This window comes from Vipera berus, assembly GCF_964194415.1.
Source record: "Vipera berus genome assembly, chromosome: 2".
Classification (NCBI taxonomy): Eukaryota; Metazoa; Chordata; class Lepidosauria; order Squamata; family Viperidae; genus Vipera; species Vipera berus.
Window position 1 is genome coordinate 87,992,394 of NC_138203.1, and position 17,115 is coordinate 88,009,508.

Consider the following 17,115-nt stretch of genomic DNA (forward strand, 5'->3'; position numbering starts at 1 on the left):
GTTCTGTATTGTCATTTCCATGTCCATCTCATTTCCTTCTCCAAAGAAGCCAATTTTCTATGAGGGATAGACAGACAGACGGAGGGGATGATAGCCATTGAACTGGCAGACCTCTATTTTTTTCTGATATTAGAGGTCATGGAGAAAAGGCAGGGGTTTCCAGTAGACTTCCTCTTTTTAAAGATTGGAGCTTCCTGTTCTCAGAAGGGGAAATCTAAAATATTTTTTATAATAATAATAATTTTATTTATATACCGCCCTTCTCCCGAAGGACTCAGGCATCCCAGGCATCACAACCCCAACCTTTAATAATCAATATGCATTCCTTCAAGTCAGTATTCCTCACAGAGCAGGGTGGCTCATGTGGTTAGGATGCTGGGTTGGAGGTCAGCAAGCCCACATTTCAAGACTCAAGTATTGCTACATCATGGGGGTGAGCTCCCGTCATTCGCTCCAGCTCCTCGACAGGGACATGAAAGGACCCTTGCAGGCATTCCACAGACAACAGTGTTGTCACTAGTTAATTATTTTAATCTGGAAGTACCTTAAACAGTTCCAGATTAAAATAATCTGGAAGTACCTTAAACAGTATAGATTTTATTTTCCTGGGCTCCAAGATCACCATAGACGGGGACTGCAGCCAAGAAATTAAAAGACGCTTGCTCCTGGGGAGGAAAGCCATGGCAAACCTAGTTGTTGTTGTTGTTGTTAGCTGCGAAGTCGTGTCCGACCCATCGCGACCCTATGGACAACATTCCTCCAGGCCTTCCTGTCTTCTACCATCTTCTGGAGTCCATTTAAGCTCACGCCTACTGCTTCAGTGACTCCATCCAGCCACCTCATTCTCTGTCGTCCCCTTCTTCTATTGCCCTCGATCTTTCCCTTCCTTCTCATTAGGTGGCCAAAGTATTTGAGTTTTAGCTTCAGGATCTGGCCTTCTAAAGAGCAGTCAGGATTGATCTCCTCTAGGACTGACCGGTTTGATCGCCTTGCGGTCCAAGGGACTCGCAGGAGTCTTCTCCAGCACCATAGTTCAAAGGCCTCAATTCTTTGGCGCTCAGCCTTTCTTATGGTCCAACTTTCACTGCCATACATTGCAACTGGGAAGACCATAGCCTTGACTATACGCACTTTTGTTGACAGGGTGATGTCTCTGCTTTTTAGTGTGCTGTCTAGATTTGCCATGGCTTTCCTCCCCAGGAGCAAGCGTCTTTTAATTTCTTGGCTACAGTCCCCATCTGCAGTGATCTTGGAGCCCAGGAAAACAAAATCTGTCACTACCTCCATTTCTTCCCCATCTATTTGCCAGGAATTGAGAGGGCCAGATGCCATGATCTTGGTTTTCTTAATGTTAAGTTTCAACCCAAGTTTTGCACTCTCCTTCTTCACCCGCAACAAGAGGCTCTTTAGTTCTTCTTCACTTTCTGCCATTAGAGTGGTATCATCTGCGTATCTTAGGTTGTTGATATTTCTTCCTGCAATCTTAATTCCAACTTTTGATTCATCTAGCCCTGCCTTTCTCATGATGTGCTCTGCATATAAGTTAAATAGGCAGGGCGACAGTATACAGCCTTGCCAGACTCCTTTCCCAATTTTGAACCAATCAGTGGTTCCGTGTCCAGTTCTCACTGTTGCTTCTTGACCCGCATATAGGTTTCTCAAGAGACAAATAAGATGGTCTGGTACTCCCATCTCTTTAAGAACTTGCCACAGTTTGTTATGATCCACACAATCAAAGGCTTTAGCATAGTCAATGAAGCAGAAGTAGATGTTTTTCTGGAACTCCCTAGCTTTCTCCATGATCCAGCGTATGTTGGCAATTTGATCTCTAGTTCCTCTGCCTCTTCGAAATCCTGCCTGTACTTCTGGTAGTTCTCGATCCACTAGACAGCACACTAAAAAGCAGAGACATCACCCTGCCAACAAAAGTGTGTATAGTCAAGGCTATGGTCTTCCCAGTTGCAATGTATGGCTGTGAATTTAATGGATTTCTATTTTTTATTTGCAATTTCAGTTTATCTACCACTTGCAAATGTCTTGAGTTTTAAGGGCAGACGGGGCCCGAGTTCAGAAAGAAACTTTAGACAGGGGGGTCTTCAAACTTGGCCCTTTTATGACTTGTGGACTTCAACTCCCAGAATTCTTCAGCCAGCAAAGCTGGCTGAGGAATTCTGGGAGTTGAAGTCCACAAGTCATAAAAGGGCCAAGTTTGAAGACCCCTGCTTTAGCAGCTGCCGTCCCAAAACAGAGAGGGTGGCGTGGGGGGGCCCGAAACCCCTGCCCCCCCCCACGATGAGGGCGAGGTGCGAGTTCTTCCCCTCTCCGCCGGGAGGCGCTGTAAGCAGGCAGGCGGCAAGGAGAGCGCGGTGGCTTTCCCGCCCCCCCCCCAACCGCTCTAAGGGCGCTTTCTCGCCTGCACCCCAAGTTTTAGACCCCGGCTCTCCAGTCGAGATGGCCAGTGATGATCAGCTGTCATTGGGGGGGGGGAAGGAGGGATGTTAATGCCCCGACCCTCTGAAAGCCGAAGGTTGGCTGAGTGGCTTCGATGCTCCAACACGGGAAGTTTTTAAGAAGAGACTGGACAGCCGTTTGTCTGAAATGGTATAGGGCAGGGGTAGGCAACCTCGGCTCTTTTATGACTCATGGACTTCAACTCCCAGAATTCCTGAGTCAGCTATGCTGACTCAGGAATTCTGGGAGTTGAAGTCCATGAGTCATAAAAGAGCCGAGGTTGCCTACCCCCCCCCCTATAGGGTTTCCTTGCACATACATAATCTCGACTGGTTAATGGTAATTCTGGGCCACCCTGTATGTAGCGACCCTGTATGTAGTCCCCTCCCCCCTCCCCTTCTTCTCTCCCCCCTCCCCTTTTCCTTTTCAGTCTTTGGGAGGGAATGGATTTGATGATGATGATGATGATGATGATGATGCCAACTTTTGATTGCCTATTTATCTTCATCTGCTGAGGGGTAGCCCTGTACATTTTCAGCTTCATCCCTCCCTAGATTGCCAAATCCTGATCCCATGGGGGCAGATCAGAAAGCCCCTAAGAAAGTACCTCTGGTGGTTAGTGAAGACCCAGATTATTTGAAGGACCATTTCGATCTGTATCAAAGGTGCCCAAGCCTTCCTATTAGCCAAGTAAATTTACTGGTGCATCATCAGAAGACAGAATCAAGATTTCCAAAGACAGACATTTCCTGAGATGGCCGTTCCCTTTGCAACTAGAGCCATTTTGGTCTGGTGATTAAAACACCAGGCTAGGAAGTGGGAGACTGAATTCTAATCCTGGCTCAGCCATGAAAGCCAGCTAGATAACTGTAGGTCACTCACTCTTTCTCAGCCCAATTCACCTCACAGGATTGTTGTGGGGAAAATAGGACAGGGTGTTAGATATGTTTACTGTTTTTGAGTCATTTTTAAAAAAAAATAAAGGTCGGATATAAATAAACTCCTGTTTCAAGGAATGTGTGGCTCCACTCCAGGGCCAGTGAAGGAACCATCCAACCATCCCATTGGTTTAGCATACAGCCCATTCTTACCAGAAATCAGTCTGAACTTGTTTTATCCCATCCTGACCCATCTAGCTTGCAGACTTCAAATAAGGATCTCCATAATATCATTAGCTCAGTTCTAGATGGGATAGCTGAAAATCATCAAGGTATAACCAGTTGTGATTGTTGGAATGTTTTCCTTATGTGTTTACACTAAGTTAAGGATTGATAAAAGATTGTATAGGTTAGCAGCAATTCCATTTTTAAAAAGAAGGCTGGCTTCTGCCATTAGAAATAAATGACTAGTGTAGCAAAACCTATGCAAAGAAAAACACATAGCTTATGTATCAGAAGACAAACATGTACGTAGAAGGAACAAAATATTTATACTGTAGCTAACCATATATAAGGAAACTTCAATTTTAGCAAGATATGAAAGGGAAGGATTGCAGGGAAGGGAAAGATGTTCATGCTGATAAAGCATGAACCGTTGTAGTAAGCTAACATATTCCTTTCTATTAATTAGTTTAAATCTTTACACTAAAGCCTATAAGAAAGGAAACAGGAGCAGTCCATCATGGCCACTCCCAATGTTATTTGACAACCATCGGTTAAGTATATATTTTCTATCATCTCCATTGCTATATTGGATTTCTGGGCATGAGCTGCAGGAAAAGGTATCTAATGTTTCTGATGGACCATAGGATTATTGCAGTTAAGAACTTCATAGCCTAGATAAGCTATAGATACTGCAAAAGTCATAAATACCACCGCATGTTCCTTTTGTTTACTGAAAATTCTCTTCCTTTTGCACTGAAAGTTTGTTTGAGAAAAAGCAGCTTTACATACTTAGTTATCCAAACCGAGTGCACTGGCATAAAACAAAACCGTAGGAAGATTTTAGCAGATCCGACAATATTCCCTGTTCTGTATTGTCATTTCCATGTCCATCTCATTTCCTTCTCCAAAGAAGCCAATTTTCTATGAGGGATAGACAGACAGACGGAGGGGATGATAGCCATTGAACTGGCAGACCTCTATTTTTTTCTGATATTAGAGGTCATGGAGAAAAGGCAGGGGTTTCCAGTAGACTTCCTCTTTTTAAAGATTGGAGCTTCCTGTTCTCAGAAGGGGAAATCTAAAATATTTTTTATAATAATAATAATTTTATTTATATACCGCCCTTCTCCCGAAGGACTCAGGCATCCCAGGCATCACAACCCCAACCTTTAATAATCAATATGCATTCCTTCAAGTCAGTATTCCTCACAGAGCAGGGTGGCTCATGTGGTTAGGATGCTGGGTTGGAGGTCAGCAAGCCCACATTTCAAGACTCAAGTATTGCTACATCATGGGGGTGAGCTCCCGTCATTCGCTCCAGCTCCTCGACAGGGACATGAAAGGACCCTTGCAGGCATTCCACAGACAACAGTGTTGTCACTAGTTAATTATTTTAATCTGGAAGTACCTTAAACAGTTCCAGATTAAAATAATCTGGAAGTACCTTAAACAGTATAGATTTTATTTTCCTGGGCTCCAAGATCACCATAGACGGGGACTGCAGCCAAGAAATTAAAAGACGCTTGCTCCTGGGGAGGAAAGCCATGGCAAACCTAGTTGTTGTTGTTGTTGTTAGCTGCGAAGTCGTGTCCGACCCATCGCGACCCTATGGACAACATTCCTCCAGGCCTTCCTGTCTTCTACCATCTTCTGGAGTCCATTTAAGCTCACGCCTACTGCTTCAGTGACTCCATCCAGCCACCTCATTCTCTGTCGTCCCCTTCTTCTATTGCCCTCGATCTTTCCCTTCCTTCTCATTAGGTGGCCAAAGTATTTGAGTTTTAGCTTCAGGATCTGGCCTTCTAAAGAGCAGTCAGGATTGATCTCCTCTAGGACTGACCGGTTTGATCGCCTTGCGGTCCAAGGGACTCGCAGGAGTCTTCTCCAGCACCATAGTTCAAAGGCCTCAATTCTTTGGCGCTCAGCCTTTCTTATGGTCCAACTTTCACTGCCATACATTGCAACTGGGAAGACCATAGCCTTGACTATACGCACTTTTGTTGACAGGGTGATGTCTCTGCTTTTTAGTGTGCTGTCTAGATTTGCCATGGCTTTCCTCCCCAGGAGCAAGCGTCTTTTAATTTCTTGGCTACAGTCCCCATCTGCAGTGATCTTGGAGCCCAGGAAAACAAAATCTGTCACTACCTCCATTTCTTCCCCATCTATTTGCCAGGAATTGAGAGGGCCAGATGCCATGATCTTGGTTTTCTTAATGTTAAGTTTCAACCCAAGTTTTGCACTCTCCTTCTTCACCCGCAACAAGAGGCTCTTTAGTTCTTCTTCACTTTCTGCCATTAGAGTGGTATCATCTGCGTATCTTAGGTTGTTGATATTTCTTCCTGCAATCTTAATTCCAACTTTTGATTCATCTAGCCCTGCCTTTCTCATGATGTGCTCTGCATATAAGTTAAATAGGCAGGGCGACAGTATACAGCCTTGCCAGACTCCTTTCCCAATTTTGAACCAATCAGTGGTTCCGTGTCCAGTTCTCACTGTTGCTTCTTGACCCGCATATAGGTTTCTCAAGAGACAAATAAGATGGTCTGGTACTCCCATCTCTTTAAGAACTTGCCACAGTTTGTTATGATCCACACAATCAAAGGCTTTAGCATAGTCAATGAAGCAGAAGTAGATGTTTTTCTGGAACTCCCTAGCTTTCTCCATGATCCAGCGTATGTTGGCAATTTGATCTCTAGTTCCTCTGCCTCTTCGAAATCCTGCCTGTACTTCTGGTAGTTCTCGATCCACTAGACAGCACACTAAAAAGCAGAGACATCACCCTGCCAACAAAAGTGTGTATAGTCAAGGCTATGGTCTTCCCAGTTGCAATGTATGGCTGTGAAAGTTGGCCCCTAAGAAAGGCTGAGCGCCAAAGAATTGAGGCCTTTGAACTATGGTGCTGGAGAAGACTCCTGCGAGTCCCTTGGACTGCAAGGTGATCAAACCAGGCAACCCTAGAGGAGATCAATCCTGACTGCTCTTTAGAAGGCCAGATCCTGAAGTTGAAACTCAAATACTTTGGCCACCTAATGAGAAGGAAGGACTCACTGGAGAAGAGCCTAATGCTGGGAAAGATTGAGGGCAGTAGAGGAAGGGGATGACAGAGAATGAGGTGGCTGGATGGAGTCACTGAAGCAGTAGGCGTGAGCTTAAATGGACTCCAGAAGATGGTAGAGGACAGGAAGGCCTGGAGGAACGTTGTCCATGGGGTTGCGATGGGTCGAACACAACTTCACAACTAACAACACCACCTTAAACAGTGCCTCTGACACAAATGGGATGGGAGTATTGCTCAACCTCAGCAGCTTTAAGACTTCAATTCCCAGAATTCCCCAGCCAGGATTGGGGGAACAGATCTTAATAAGTCAGAGATTGAGAAACACTATTTTAAAATCCAGTGGAGTTGACCTCCAGGTAATACTTTCATTCATAGTAGTTACCTGGGCTGTGAAGGTATAATAAGGAATTGCTCGAAGGCAAAACATATTTACATGGTGTTTATTTTTGTTCAGCAATGGGGCAAACCTAAAGATATCAATGAATTTAATGGATTTCTATTTTTTATTTGCAATTTCAGTTTATCTACCACTTGCAAATGTCTTGAGGGTGAGTTTAACAAAAGTTAAAAATAATAGTAAGAACCAATTAAAACAAGAATAAAAACTGTTGTGTTGGAGAAAGGAGAATTGCAACAATTGAATAGTTGGTTATTTTAAAAAAAGATTCAAACAGTTGATTTACAAAAAATATTTACTCTTGAAGACTCTTAAAAATAGGCAAGTTGGGACTATTTAGACCAGACATGTCAAACACAAGGCCCGGGGGCCAGATCCGGCCCGCAAAGTGGTTTCATGCGGCCCGCAAAGCCATCCTGGAAAGGGTGAGGGAACGGCCCCCACTGCCTTGGCCCTGGCCCAGAGACCCTCCTCCTGCCAGAGACCCTCAGATCTGTCCCACTCCTGCCCAGGCCCCCATAGGCACCCTTGATGCGAACCTTGTAGAGCTGGCCATGCCCACCCAGTAGGCCATACACACTCAAGCCACGCCCACCCAGTAGGCCACGCCCACCCTGGCCATACCCACCCGGCCCCCTGAGGGCAACCGCAGTGCTGATGCAGCCCTCAATGAAATTGAGTTTGACACCCCTGATTTAGACCATTGGGAGGATGTGAGGAGGAAAAGGAGAGAAATGATGGTGTATAAATTGATCATTCATTGCCTAATTACAGTACTTAATCTGAATAAGCAGAATTAATCAATTCTCAGGATGAATCTGCATCTCCTTCTGTTTGAACAACTGCTTCCATTAATGCTCCATAATCAAAGACTAGCATCCATATTTATTAACATAAACTCCTAACATTAAACAATTCAGATGAAAACCTGAGTTTTATAATTCCTTATCAAACTTTGATTTGAAAGCTTTTGCTAGCCTAATTCAATAGTTCCCCCCCGATTCTAATTTTTAACAATGATTAAATCATCATTAAAGCTTTTGAAGATTGCCACATAAGCTAAGGATGAAAAATAGCATCCATGGGCATGTTCCCTTCAAGAGGCCTTTAGCATAAAAAACCCCCCAACAAATCCCAGTTTAATCTACTTGTTATAACTTAGTAGGAATAAGTCATATGAAGTTTTTAATTGGAGGACTAATCCAATAAAGGCCAACCATTCCCTTCTGATGACACATCTGGATAAACGATAAATGATAATGCATCACTTCTTAACCCAAATGAGAAATATTGACCTATTGACAATTATTTGTTCATACATTACTTTTAAAAGATCAGTTCTGGGTTTAGCTTTTAAATTAAGCATATAACAAAAACTGAACCAAATCTAATTAAGGCAGGTTTTTTTAAAAAAAATATTTTGGGAAGTTTTTTTTATCATGATACGGGATTGATCTACACTCATTGTTCCATAAATAAATAGACAGAGTGAAGCCTGTATCTTTCTAGCACTGAAGTTGTTACTTAGTCAGGTAATGAAACAATTGAAAAACCAAATTCAGAAAGCACAAAGGACTCCAAGGTCACATTTTAGTTCAATTATTTATTTAATAAAAAATTTTTTTCATAAAACAAGTTACTCTTTTTGCCCTTAAGTTAAAAACAATAGTAAACAAATAATTAAAAACATTAAAAGCTAAAAAAAAAAAATCTACATCTACGGCCTAACCTATCTAAGATGAAAAATCTTATTTTATTTTTTTAAAAAAAAAAAGTTTAAAAAAATTACACATCCTGCTCTGGTGAATGTAGCTGGCAGTGTGAATTGCCATTTATCATTTGTGCCAGACGTAAAAACAAAGAGGATCTCTTAGTTGGCAACTGGTTGAAAAATTCAGCTTCCGTAACGCCACTCTCTCTGTCGCTATCACTGTCAATTGTGATTACAACAGAAGATAGTGGAGAGGAATTGATAGGATTGGTAGATTTAATTCTTTTTGTTTTCTTTTTGTCGTATCTTGACGTACACACACCTTCGTAAATAATTTCCACACTTGGGCTCCTTGACCGCTTCTTCTTCTTCTTGTTCAGACTCTCTGCTTGAGGTTGCCCGTCTGCAACACTGACCGCTTTCCCACAGATGGTCTCATCCTTTGGTAAGCATTTCTTTAGAGCACTGCTTTCTCTTACAGAAGAGGTTTCCTCACTTCCTCTCTGGGCGCTCTCCAAGTGACGTGTTTTGTATTTCCTTTTCCCACCTGGCTTTTCAGAACGACCTCTGTCACGATGCCTGGAAGTTCTGGATCTGCTGCTGGATCGACTCCTGGATCTGCTGCTGGATCGACTTCTGGATCTGCTGCTAAATCGGCTTCTTGACCGGTTTCTTGATCTTTCATAACCCCCGACAGCATTTGGACCGTATAAAGCATATTCACTTCTTTTTTTGTTTTTCTGGTAATCGTCTCTCAAATAATAATCGGTGTCTTTACTCCTGGAAATCCCACTATACTCTCTGCTTCGAGATCGTGACCCGCTTAAATCTCTAGATTGAGTGCTTTCAGTACTCGGAGAAAGAGAACGGGATGTACTCTTTTCTCGGGCTGATCTCTTTTTATTCTTTTTGTGCTTATGTCTACCGCCATCTCTCTTCTTTTTTCGTTTTTCCCTGCTGCGATGCTTCCTCTTCCTTTTCGAACTGTGATGCTCTCTGTCAGAATGCTGCATATGCGATTCAGGTTTCCTTCTTTTTGATGCATTATGTCCATAGCAGGCTTCCTTTGAAGAAAAGCTTTGTAATGAAGACACTTCTCTTAATTTATTTTCATCTTTTTCACTCCTCTTATATTTCCTTTTTTCATTGGAGAGACATTCATTAATTGGAAGATTGGCAGTACCGTCTCTGGATCCGGCAGAGAATGGTGATACGGATCTACTACCATCACTGTCGCTAAAACTGCGCAATTGTATAGGCTGCACTTTATTCACATCTTCTTTTTTCCCATCATCAGCTGAGATGTCAGAATCTGAGGACAGCTGAACCAGCTCAGGGGTTCTCTCAGCTAATGGCTTGACGTAGTCAACAATAACACAGTTGTCCGAAGAATCACAGCTGTCACCATTCACCTCTACATTTGTTTGTTCTGACACCTGCAAGCCAGTTATGTTAGCAGAAGGGTCTTCATCGGAGCTTTCAGAAGTGTCTAGAACAGTAGATCCAGAAGCACGAATCTGCTCTAAGTTGGAATACGAGGGGCCAGGCGTTTCGTCATCCCAGGGTGCCTGGCCCGTTTCACTTCTGAAACCATTAACTTCTGCTGCCTGGATTTCAGTCTCATCAGGAGAGATGGTAATAATAGAAGACTCGGAGTTGCTTCCGTCTTCACGTGATGGAGCCGGACAATCATAGTTTGCATGCTCGTCATATGCGTCTATATTAAAAGGACATCGCGCGAAGTTGACAAATTCGTGCAAGAAGTGTTCTGTGCTTTGCAGCAAAAAGGGCTGTAATTCATTAGAAAATGCTTGGCTTTCTAAATCAAACTTAGTCAAATTATTCATTATTACACGTTGTACGACATTAATTAGGGATCCATGAATTCCAAAAAGAACTGTAAGCTCACGTTTTAACCATGGAACCAGCCTGTGAAGGCAGGCAGGATTCCTACGGAAAAATTCAGCCGATATGTCCCGATAACGCCCTCCATCTTCAATATTTCTCACACGTGTGCCAGAACGATAGAGAGCTTTTCGAAAGCTAATCATCTCTTGCTCTTGAATGTGCCGCATAAATCTACCCTCCAAACTAGCTTGTCGCCTTGATGCAAGCCGCCTGATCATCTGATGCATTTCTGCATCTCTCTGCCTTGTTGTCTGAGTTGATAACCCTTCGAACAAGATCCCACAATTTGGGGAAGACATTGTCCTTCGAGAGGAAGAAGTCCTTTGGGGATTAACACGTGCAGGATGTTCTCTTGTTAAGGTGGTCGGGTAACGGAATCGCCTCCCATTAGGATTAGCAAAAGTTTCCATTTCTGAAGGCCTAACAGAATACACCTTGTAGTCATCCGCAGATCGCTTGCTGTGCACGATGGAACGAAAGGGCTGCTTACAAAGCGGGCATTCTGCTTTGTTCTTGGACCACTCCAACACACACCGGAAGCAGAATCTGTGCCAACAACGATCCAAATAAGCCACATTTTCAAACATGTCCAGGCAGATTGGGCACTTGGAATCCGGAGATATTTCCTCTGGCATTGTCTGATGCAGCCTGTTTATGCCAGGTATGAGTGAGTTCTCCTTTGGGAAAAAATTTGCCAGGGGTATCAAGCTCTGAAAATGGAAAAGAAATACAATAATCAGTGTAAACCTGGCATCTTTCTTTGCGCTGAAAATCACAATGTAAAGATCACCAATTTATCAGATTAAATCTGTTTTGTTTCCTGCAGGGAAAGTACTTAAAAATAAAAATTAAATTATTATTATTTCCTCATTCAGATATATTCTCTATGCCTTACATCAGATGGCCCCACTCTGATGTTATTTGAAAAAAACCACGAAGACCTTTTGTTCACCCTTCTTACTTACGTTTCACTGACTTTGTTGAAATTTGTGTGACACCCTCCCACCCCCTGCAAGCTGCCCCTAAGTCTTTGAGCTTTGGCTAAGGTACAAGCTCAGTAAATGATCACTGTCAAACAATTCTACTACTGACCCGGGGGAAAAAAGGCAACTTTCTATTTTTCGATGGAGAAACAAGGGAAATGTTTACGAGCGTTTTCAACAGCAAAGAGGAATCCGGGAGAAGGACACGGCCGTCTTCATTTAAAAACAGACACCGTATTAAAAAAAAACACACAACACTTTACAGGACTTTCCCGAATCCTCGGGAGTCAGAAGACGAAGGACTCGCGTCTCTCCCTCCACGGGGCGAATATCTAAGAGAGCCGTTGACCGGGCAAGCCTCGAAGCAACGGCGCCTCCGAGATCATTCAAACGTCCGCTTCTTCGCCTGGACGGAGACCAACGGATGATCGGGAGAGGCGGCGAAGCTATTTGTCCATCCCGGCAGCCAATCAGCGACCGCCCAGGGACCCAGACTTCGATTCCCCATTATCTACGTAAGAGGGAGGGCGGGGAGGGGGAGAAAATCGTTAAGACGAGCCCCGGGGGCGAGAGGAGCCCGCTCGCCTCTCTCCCGTTCTTGGGGAAAACTAATGGGAGAAAAGTGCCCGGACTTTTGCCGGGCGCTCTCCTCCCAAAGAAGCCGATGACTTACCGACTTGGACCGTTGGTGCCAGCGGCGGCTGCGGCCACTGGCGCCGGCGGCTCGGCTGCGTCGCTCTCGGGGGTCACACATGGAGGGTGGCACAAGCGGAGACAGCTAAGGAGAAGGCGGCCGCTTTGGCTTGCGGCTCCGTCCTTTCCAAACCGGATGCACAACCCCAAGTGGCAGGCAGGGGGAGGAGTTAACTTCCGGGTTGGAAGGGAAACGGGGTGATTGATTTATTTTATTTTATTTATTTATTTATTTATTAAAAGCAGTGCCTTTTTTTGTAAAAGAAAAAGGTGCCGGAACACACACATGTCATACAACCCGCCTTGCCTACCCTACAAGGTTCCATCCAAAAAAGGTGCCGGAACTCCGTTCTGAGCGTTCTATGAGGGAAAAAAAGCCCTGATTAAAAGAAACAACAAGACAGCATGGTTGGGCTTTATTTATTTATTTATTTTTACATACGTATTTTTTCAATGTCAGCCCAAAGCTCGGTGACGTCACGCTTTCTTTCCTTAATAATAAAACAGTTAAAAACCATACTTGGTTGGGCTATGCCAGGGGTAGGCAACCTTGGCTCTTTTACGACTCGTGGACTTCAACTCCCAGAATTCCTGAGCCAGCCATGGCTCAGCTTAGAAACCTCTCCCTTTCCCCCTCAGCTTGGCTGGCTCAGGAATTCTGGGAGTTGGAGTCCACGAGTCATAAAAGAGCCAAGGTTGCCTACCCCTGGGCTACACGGCTCCAGGACTTCGACTCCCATAAGCCTCAGCGATCACGACGGTATTCCCCAAAGCATCCCGGGAGTTATAGTTCAAAAGTTCGTTGCTGTTGTAACGTGCGGAGCTGGTGCAACGGCCACGTCCGGACATTCTTCCGCGCTCAAAAGATGGGGGGAAAGCCACATTTCCAATTTATTTTTCTCACACATCCTGACTATCAATTTATCAGTCGATGCGGACACCCAAGGAGAAAGCGAGGCTCTTGCTTGCACTGTCTGAACACGTATTTGTTCACGAGTAAAAAAAAACCTCGGTTCAACGTTGGAATTCAGTACGGAAGTTACCGCTGCCCTATTTAGGCTTCCTATTTATTTATTAATTATTAAATTTATACGGTATCAGATTCCGAGTAACTGGGTGGTTTACAAAACGTTAAAAATGCGTCTAAACCCGAAAAGAGCGTAAAAGAAAACAAACAAGCGAGAGGGAAAGGTGGGAAGGATAACCCACCAGAGGGGAACGGAGAGGAGAGGTTCTCCGGGATGAAAGTTGGAAATTCCCGTTGCTTTCTGGTTTCCTAAGGGACTTTCCGTCCGTACGGGAGATGCTTCGGGGGGAGGATTGTGGGAGCGGGGATGGGTCGAAATCCCGCTGGGTGGGTTAGGGCAGCGTTTCCCAACCTTAGGAACTTGAAGATGCGTGGACTTCAACTCCCAGAATTCCCCAGCCAGCATAGCTGGCTGGGGAATTCTGGGAGTTGAAGTCCACGCATCTTCAAGTTCCTAAGGTTGGGAAACGCTGGGTTAGGCGTAGGGGGGGGGGGTTTATGTTCAAAAATGCACTTCAAAACTTTTTAATTAAAACAGAAATCCCGCTGGGAACGGCAAAGACTTCTTCGGAAGAGGCTCGCCCCGGATTTATCTCAGCTGAGCAGATTTCCACCTCTGTAAGGAGTTCGCACCTATTCTACACACGCGCAAGTAAATTGCGGAAGATCCGGCTAGCTAGCTTAAAAACCTCGGTGTTCCTGGCAGGATGTGGGGGGGGGGGATTAAATCGGGAGGAAGGAATCGCAAGCAACGAAGAGCGACATATTTTTTTTGCTGGAGACCGACGGCGAACTTTTGTCCTTGCGGTTGAGAGGAATCGAAGAGCCTCCACCGAGTTTCAGGGGACGCCTGGGAATCTCCCTTCCCAAAGGGGGGGCGGAGGGAGGAGGAGGACTAGGCGGCTTTTGGCTCCCTTTGGATTCCCGCCTTCCCTTTCCTGCCGCTTCCCGAGCGAGGCGAAGGCCAACAGGAGAAGCCGGGGGAGGGGGGGACAAAATGGCGCCGCTAAACCGCCCATCTCTGGAATGGCTCTACTCGCTGGTAAGGCGCTGCTGCTTTCTTAGTCTCTTTCCCCCCACCTCTGTGTGTGTGTGTGTGTGTGTGTGTGTGTGTTGCTTGGGAGAGCGGGACACGGTATCTCCCTACGAAGAAATCCTGATCTTGAGCCACGTCAACAATGAACACCACCATTTCAACTGGGACAAAGCCAGAATCATTGGCCACGCTAAAAAATCAGCACGCACAGGAATTCATTGAAGCCTGGCACTCTACAAGATCCATCAATAAACACATTGATTTAGAACCAGCGTATGAACCTATAAGAAACACAACTATTTAAGCAACCAGTCAACGACGGAACCCACCCTCCCCCTCACCAGCTGAATTTCGCGCCACAGCCAGTCAGTCACAAGACGCGCCACACCCCGCCCCCCAACAAAAAACAGTGAGTTTTGGCGCTTAATGTGTTGCAAAACAATACCTTTTATTTTATAAGTGGTTTGAACTCAATTTGTTAATGGGAACCGAGGTTCTAAAATTTTAACTACCTGTTTTGGTTTGATCCCGGCTCTGCAGCAAAATACAACATTTTAAATTTAACACCAACAAAACACTTAGCATCAACCATGTACAGGTGTTGTTTTTTTTTTTTGCAGTGACCCGTCTTCCTTTGAAAACTGTGAAATAGAATCTTAGTGTGATGAGCTTCAAGTCTGCAAGCATCCGTTTGCTTGTAGGCAAGACCTTCACATATCTTCCATCTCTCTTTTACCAGCATCACTACCACACCTTCTAATTTGACCATACCAGTAATATGGTGAGCACCAATGTAACTTGGGAAATGTGTTATTCTTTCACTATTAAGAAACAGCGTTATTCACTCATGTGCCTTTATCCACAAATAAGAAACTGATAGAGGGATTTTCCAGAAGTCTGGTAAAAAAAATGAGTTCCTCCTATTTGAAAGTGGCTATATTCTGATTTTACTTGGCTGCAGAGAATTTTGCTTAGAACGCATTTGAGGACAAACCTACTGATTCCATAATACTAGGAATTGAAAAGATCCCAAGATGGGAAGAGTCTTATCTGATAAATCTCAAAGAACAGCCAAATTATTACTTTCTTCATAATTATTATTCTGCTGTTTTCGTTTACAGATTACTCCCTGTGGGATTGTTCAAAGAAAACCTGCAAATTATCCAGCAAGTTGTTTTTGTTTCTATTCTTTGTATATCTATTTGTGTGTAAAAAAAAAGTTAAGATTGTAGATTAAGGAAAAGCTAGGCTTTTTTATTTAATTTTTGCCTTTAAATCATTTTTGACTAAAATGACTGCAGATTTTTTGGCAAGGTTATTCAGAAGTAGTTTGGCCTTTCTTTCTAAGGCTGAGAGAGGTACTGGCCCAAAGTCACCCAGCTGCCATTGGCCATCACCTTTAACCACTTCCTCAATCAAGAATATCTACCAAATTAGAAAAGGAACCCAAAAATATTCTCTGAAAACAATGGGATGTTGCTTGTTTGCTTAGATGGCTTTAGAATGTTCTCTGTAGTAGTCATTCATGAATTCTGAATGCTGAAGTCCATTCACAAATGCAAGTTGGAAGTGGACATTTACTTTTATGACCTGTAAAATATTTTACTTTTATGGCAATAAAAATTGGGGCTACACCAATTTGATATATACCTAGGATTTCTAAGTTAAGAAACAAAAAACAAAACAAAAAAAGAAGTGAATATGCTTTATACAGTCCAAATGCTGTCAGGGGTTATGAAAGACTTAGATCAAGAAACCGGTCAAGAAGCCGATTTAGCAGCAGATCCAGAAGATCCTTGCCAGCACGTCTTCCTTATCACATATAATGTGTCTATACCCTCTAAGTCAGGGGTGTCAAACCCGAGATCCCGAGGGCTGGATGCATCACACGGAAACCGTGCTGACCTCGGCTCCGGCCAGAGGGGAAAAAAGTACGTGACGTGGCAAGTTTGACACCCCTGCTCTAGTCTTCCATCTCATAGCAGAAATGTGGGAAGGAAGACTTAAGATGGTACGGACATATTGTAAGCGGTAAAGAAGACTTGGTGGGGAGGACAGCCATGCCTCTGGATCCTGATGTCCGGCAACCCTGTGGCAGAACCAAGAAAAGGTGGATGGATTGCATCAAGATGGAGATGAAACACGTGGGCGTTGCCCCTGGATCGAGTCAAATGGAGATGGTTTTGCCGAGAAGCGGAACCTGCCATAACGTGGGAATAGCACTCGGAAGAAGAAGATTCAAGTGCAGCCTATCCAATTGCACAGCTTTCGTGATAACTGATGCTAGTGGATCTGCATCACCATCCTCTGCCAGGTGCAGAGATGGTGCTGCCAATCATAAGAATAATGAATATCTCTCCAGTGAAAAAAAATGAGACGAGTGAAAGAGACCATAAATTAAGAAAAACATTTAAAATTAATATATGGCCCTTGTTAAATATTAAATATTCCTAGAAAAGTTTTCCTCTGAGTTACAGTTTTTTGTACTTTAGCCGATATGTAGGTGTGCTTGTGCATATTGTTTATCTTGTACAGCCGGATGAAAAGGCCTTAGTTTGTATTGTGTTTAATGTTTTTAGTATTTGTTTTTGTTAACTATTGTTTAACTTTGCTGTAAGGCCTAAGGAATAACTTGTTTTATGAAATAAATTAATACATTAATTAAAATCTGACCTTGGAGTCCTTGGTGTTTTCTAAGTTTGGTTGTTTGCTTGCTTCATTATCGGACTAGGTAACATCTTCAGCGTT

General features: G+C 43.8%; 1 protein-coding gene and 1 long non-coding RNA gene across 2 annotated transcripts; one reads left to right on the forward strand and one right to left on the reverse strand.

Moving 5' to 3' along the window:
• Positions 1-8,780: 8,780 nt before the first annotated feature.
• TOPORS (TOP1 binding arginine/serine rich protein, E3 ubiquitin ligase) lies at positions 8,781-12,428 on the reverse strand. The gene is made up of 2 exons (XM_081321220.1): positions 12,285-12,428; positions 8,781-11,338 (listed from the first exon to the last, which is right to left on the reverse strand). Exons 1-2 carry the CDS (start codon positions 12,363-12,365, stop codon positions 8,795-8,797), a joined length of 2,625 nt encoding a protein of 874 aa, XP_081177346.1. The 5' UTR covers positions 12,366-12,428; the 3' UTR covers positions 8,781-8,794.
• A 1,623-nt stretch (positions 12,429-14,051) lies between these two features.
• On the forward strand, positions 14,052-17,039 carry LOC308662265. The gene is made up of 3 exons (XR_014025154.1): positions 14,052-14,373; positions 14,988-15,148; positions 15,489-17,039. It is a non-coding gene; the product is annotated as an uncharacterized lncRNA (long non-coding RNA).
• The last annotated feature ends 76 nt before the right edge of the window (positions 17,040-17,115 follow it).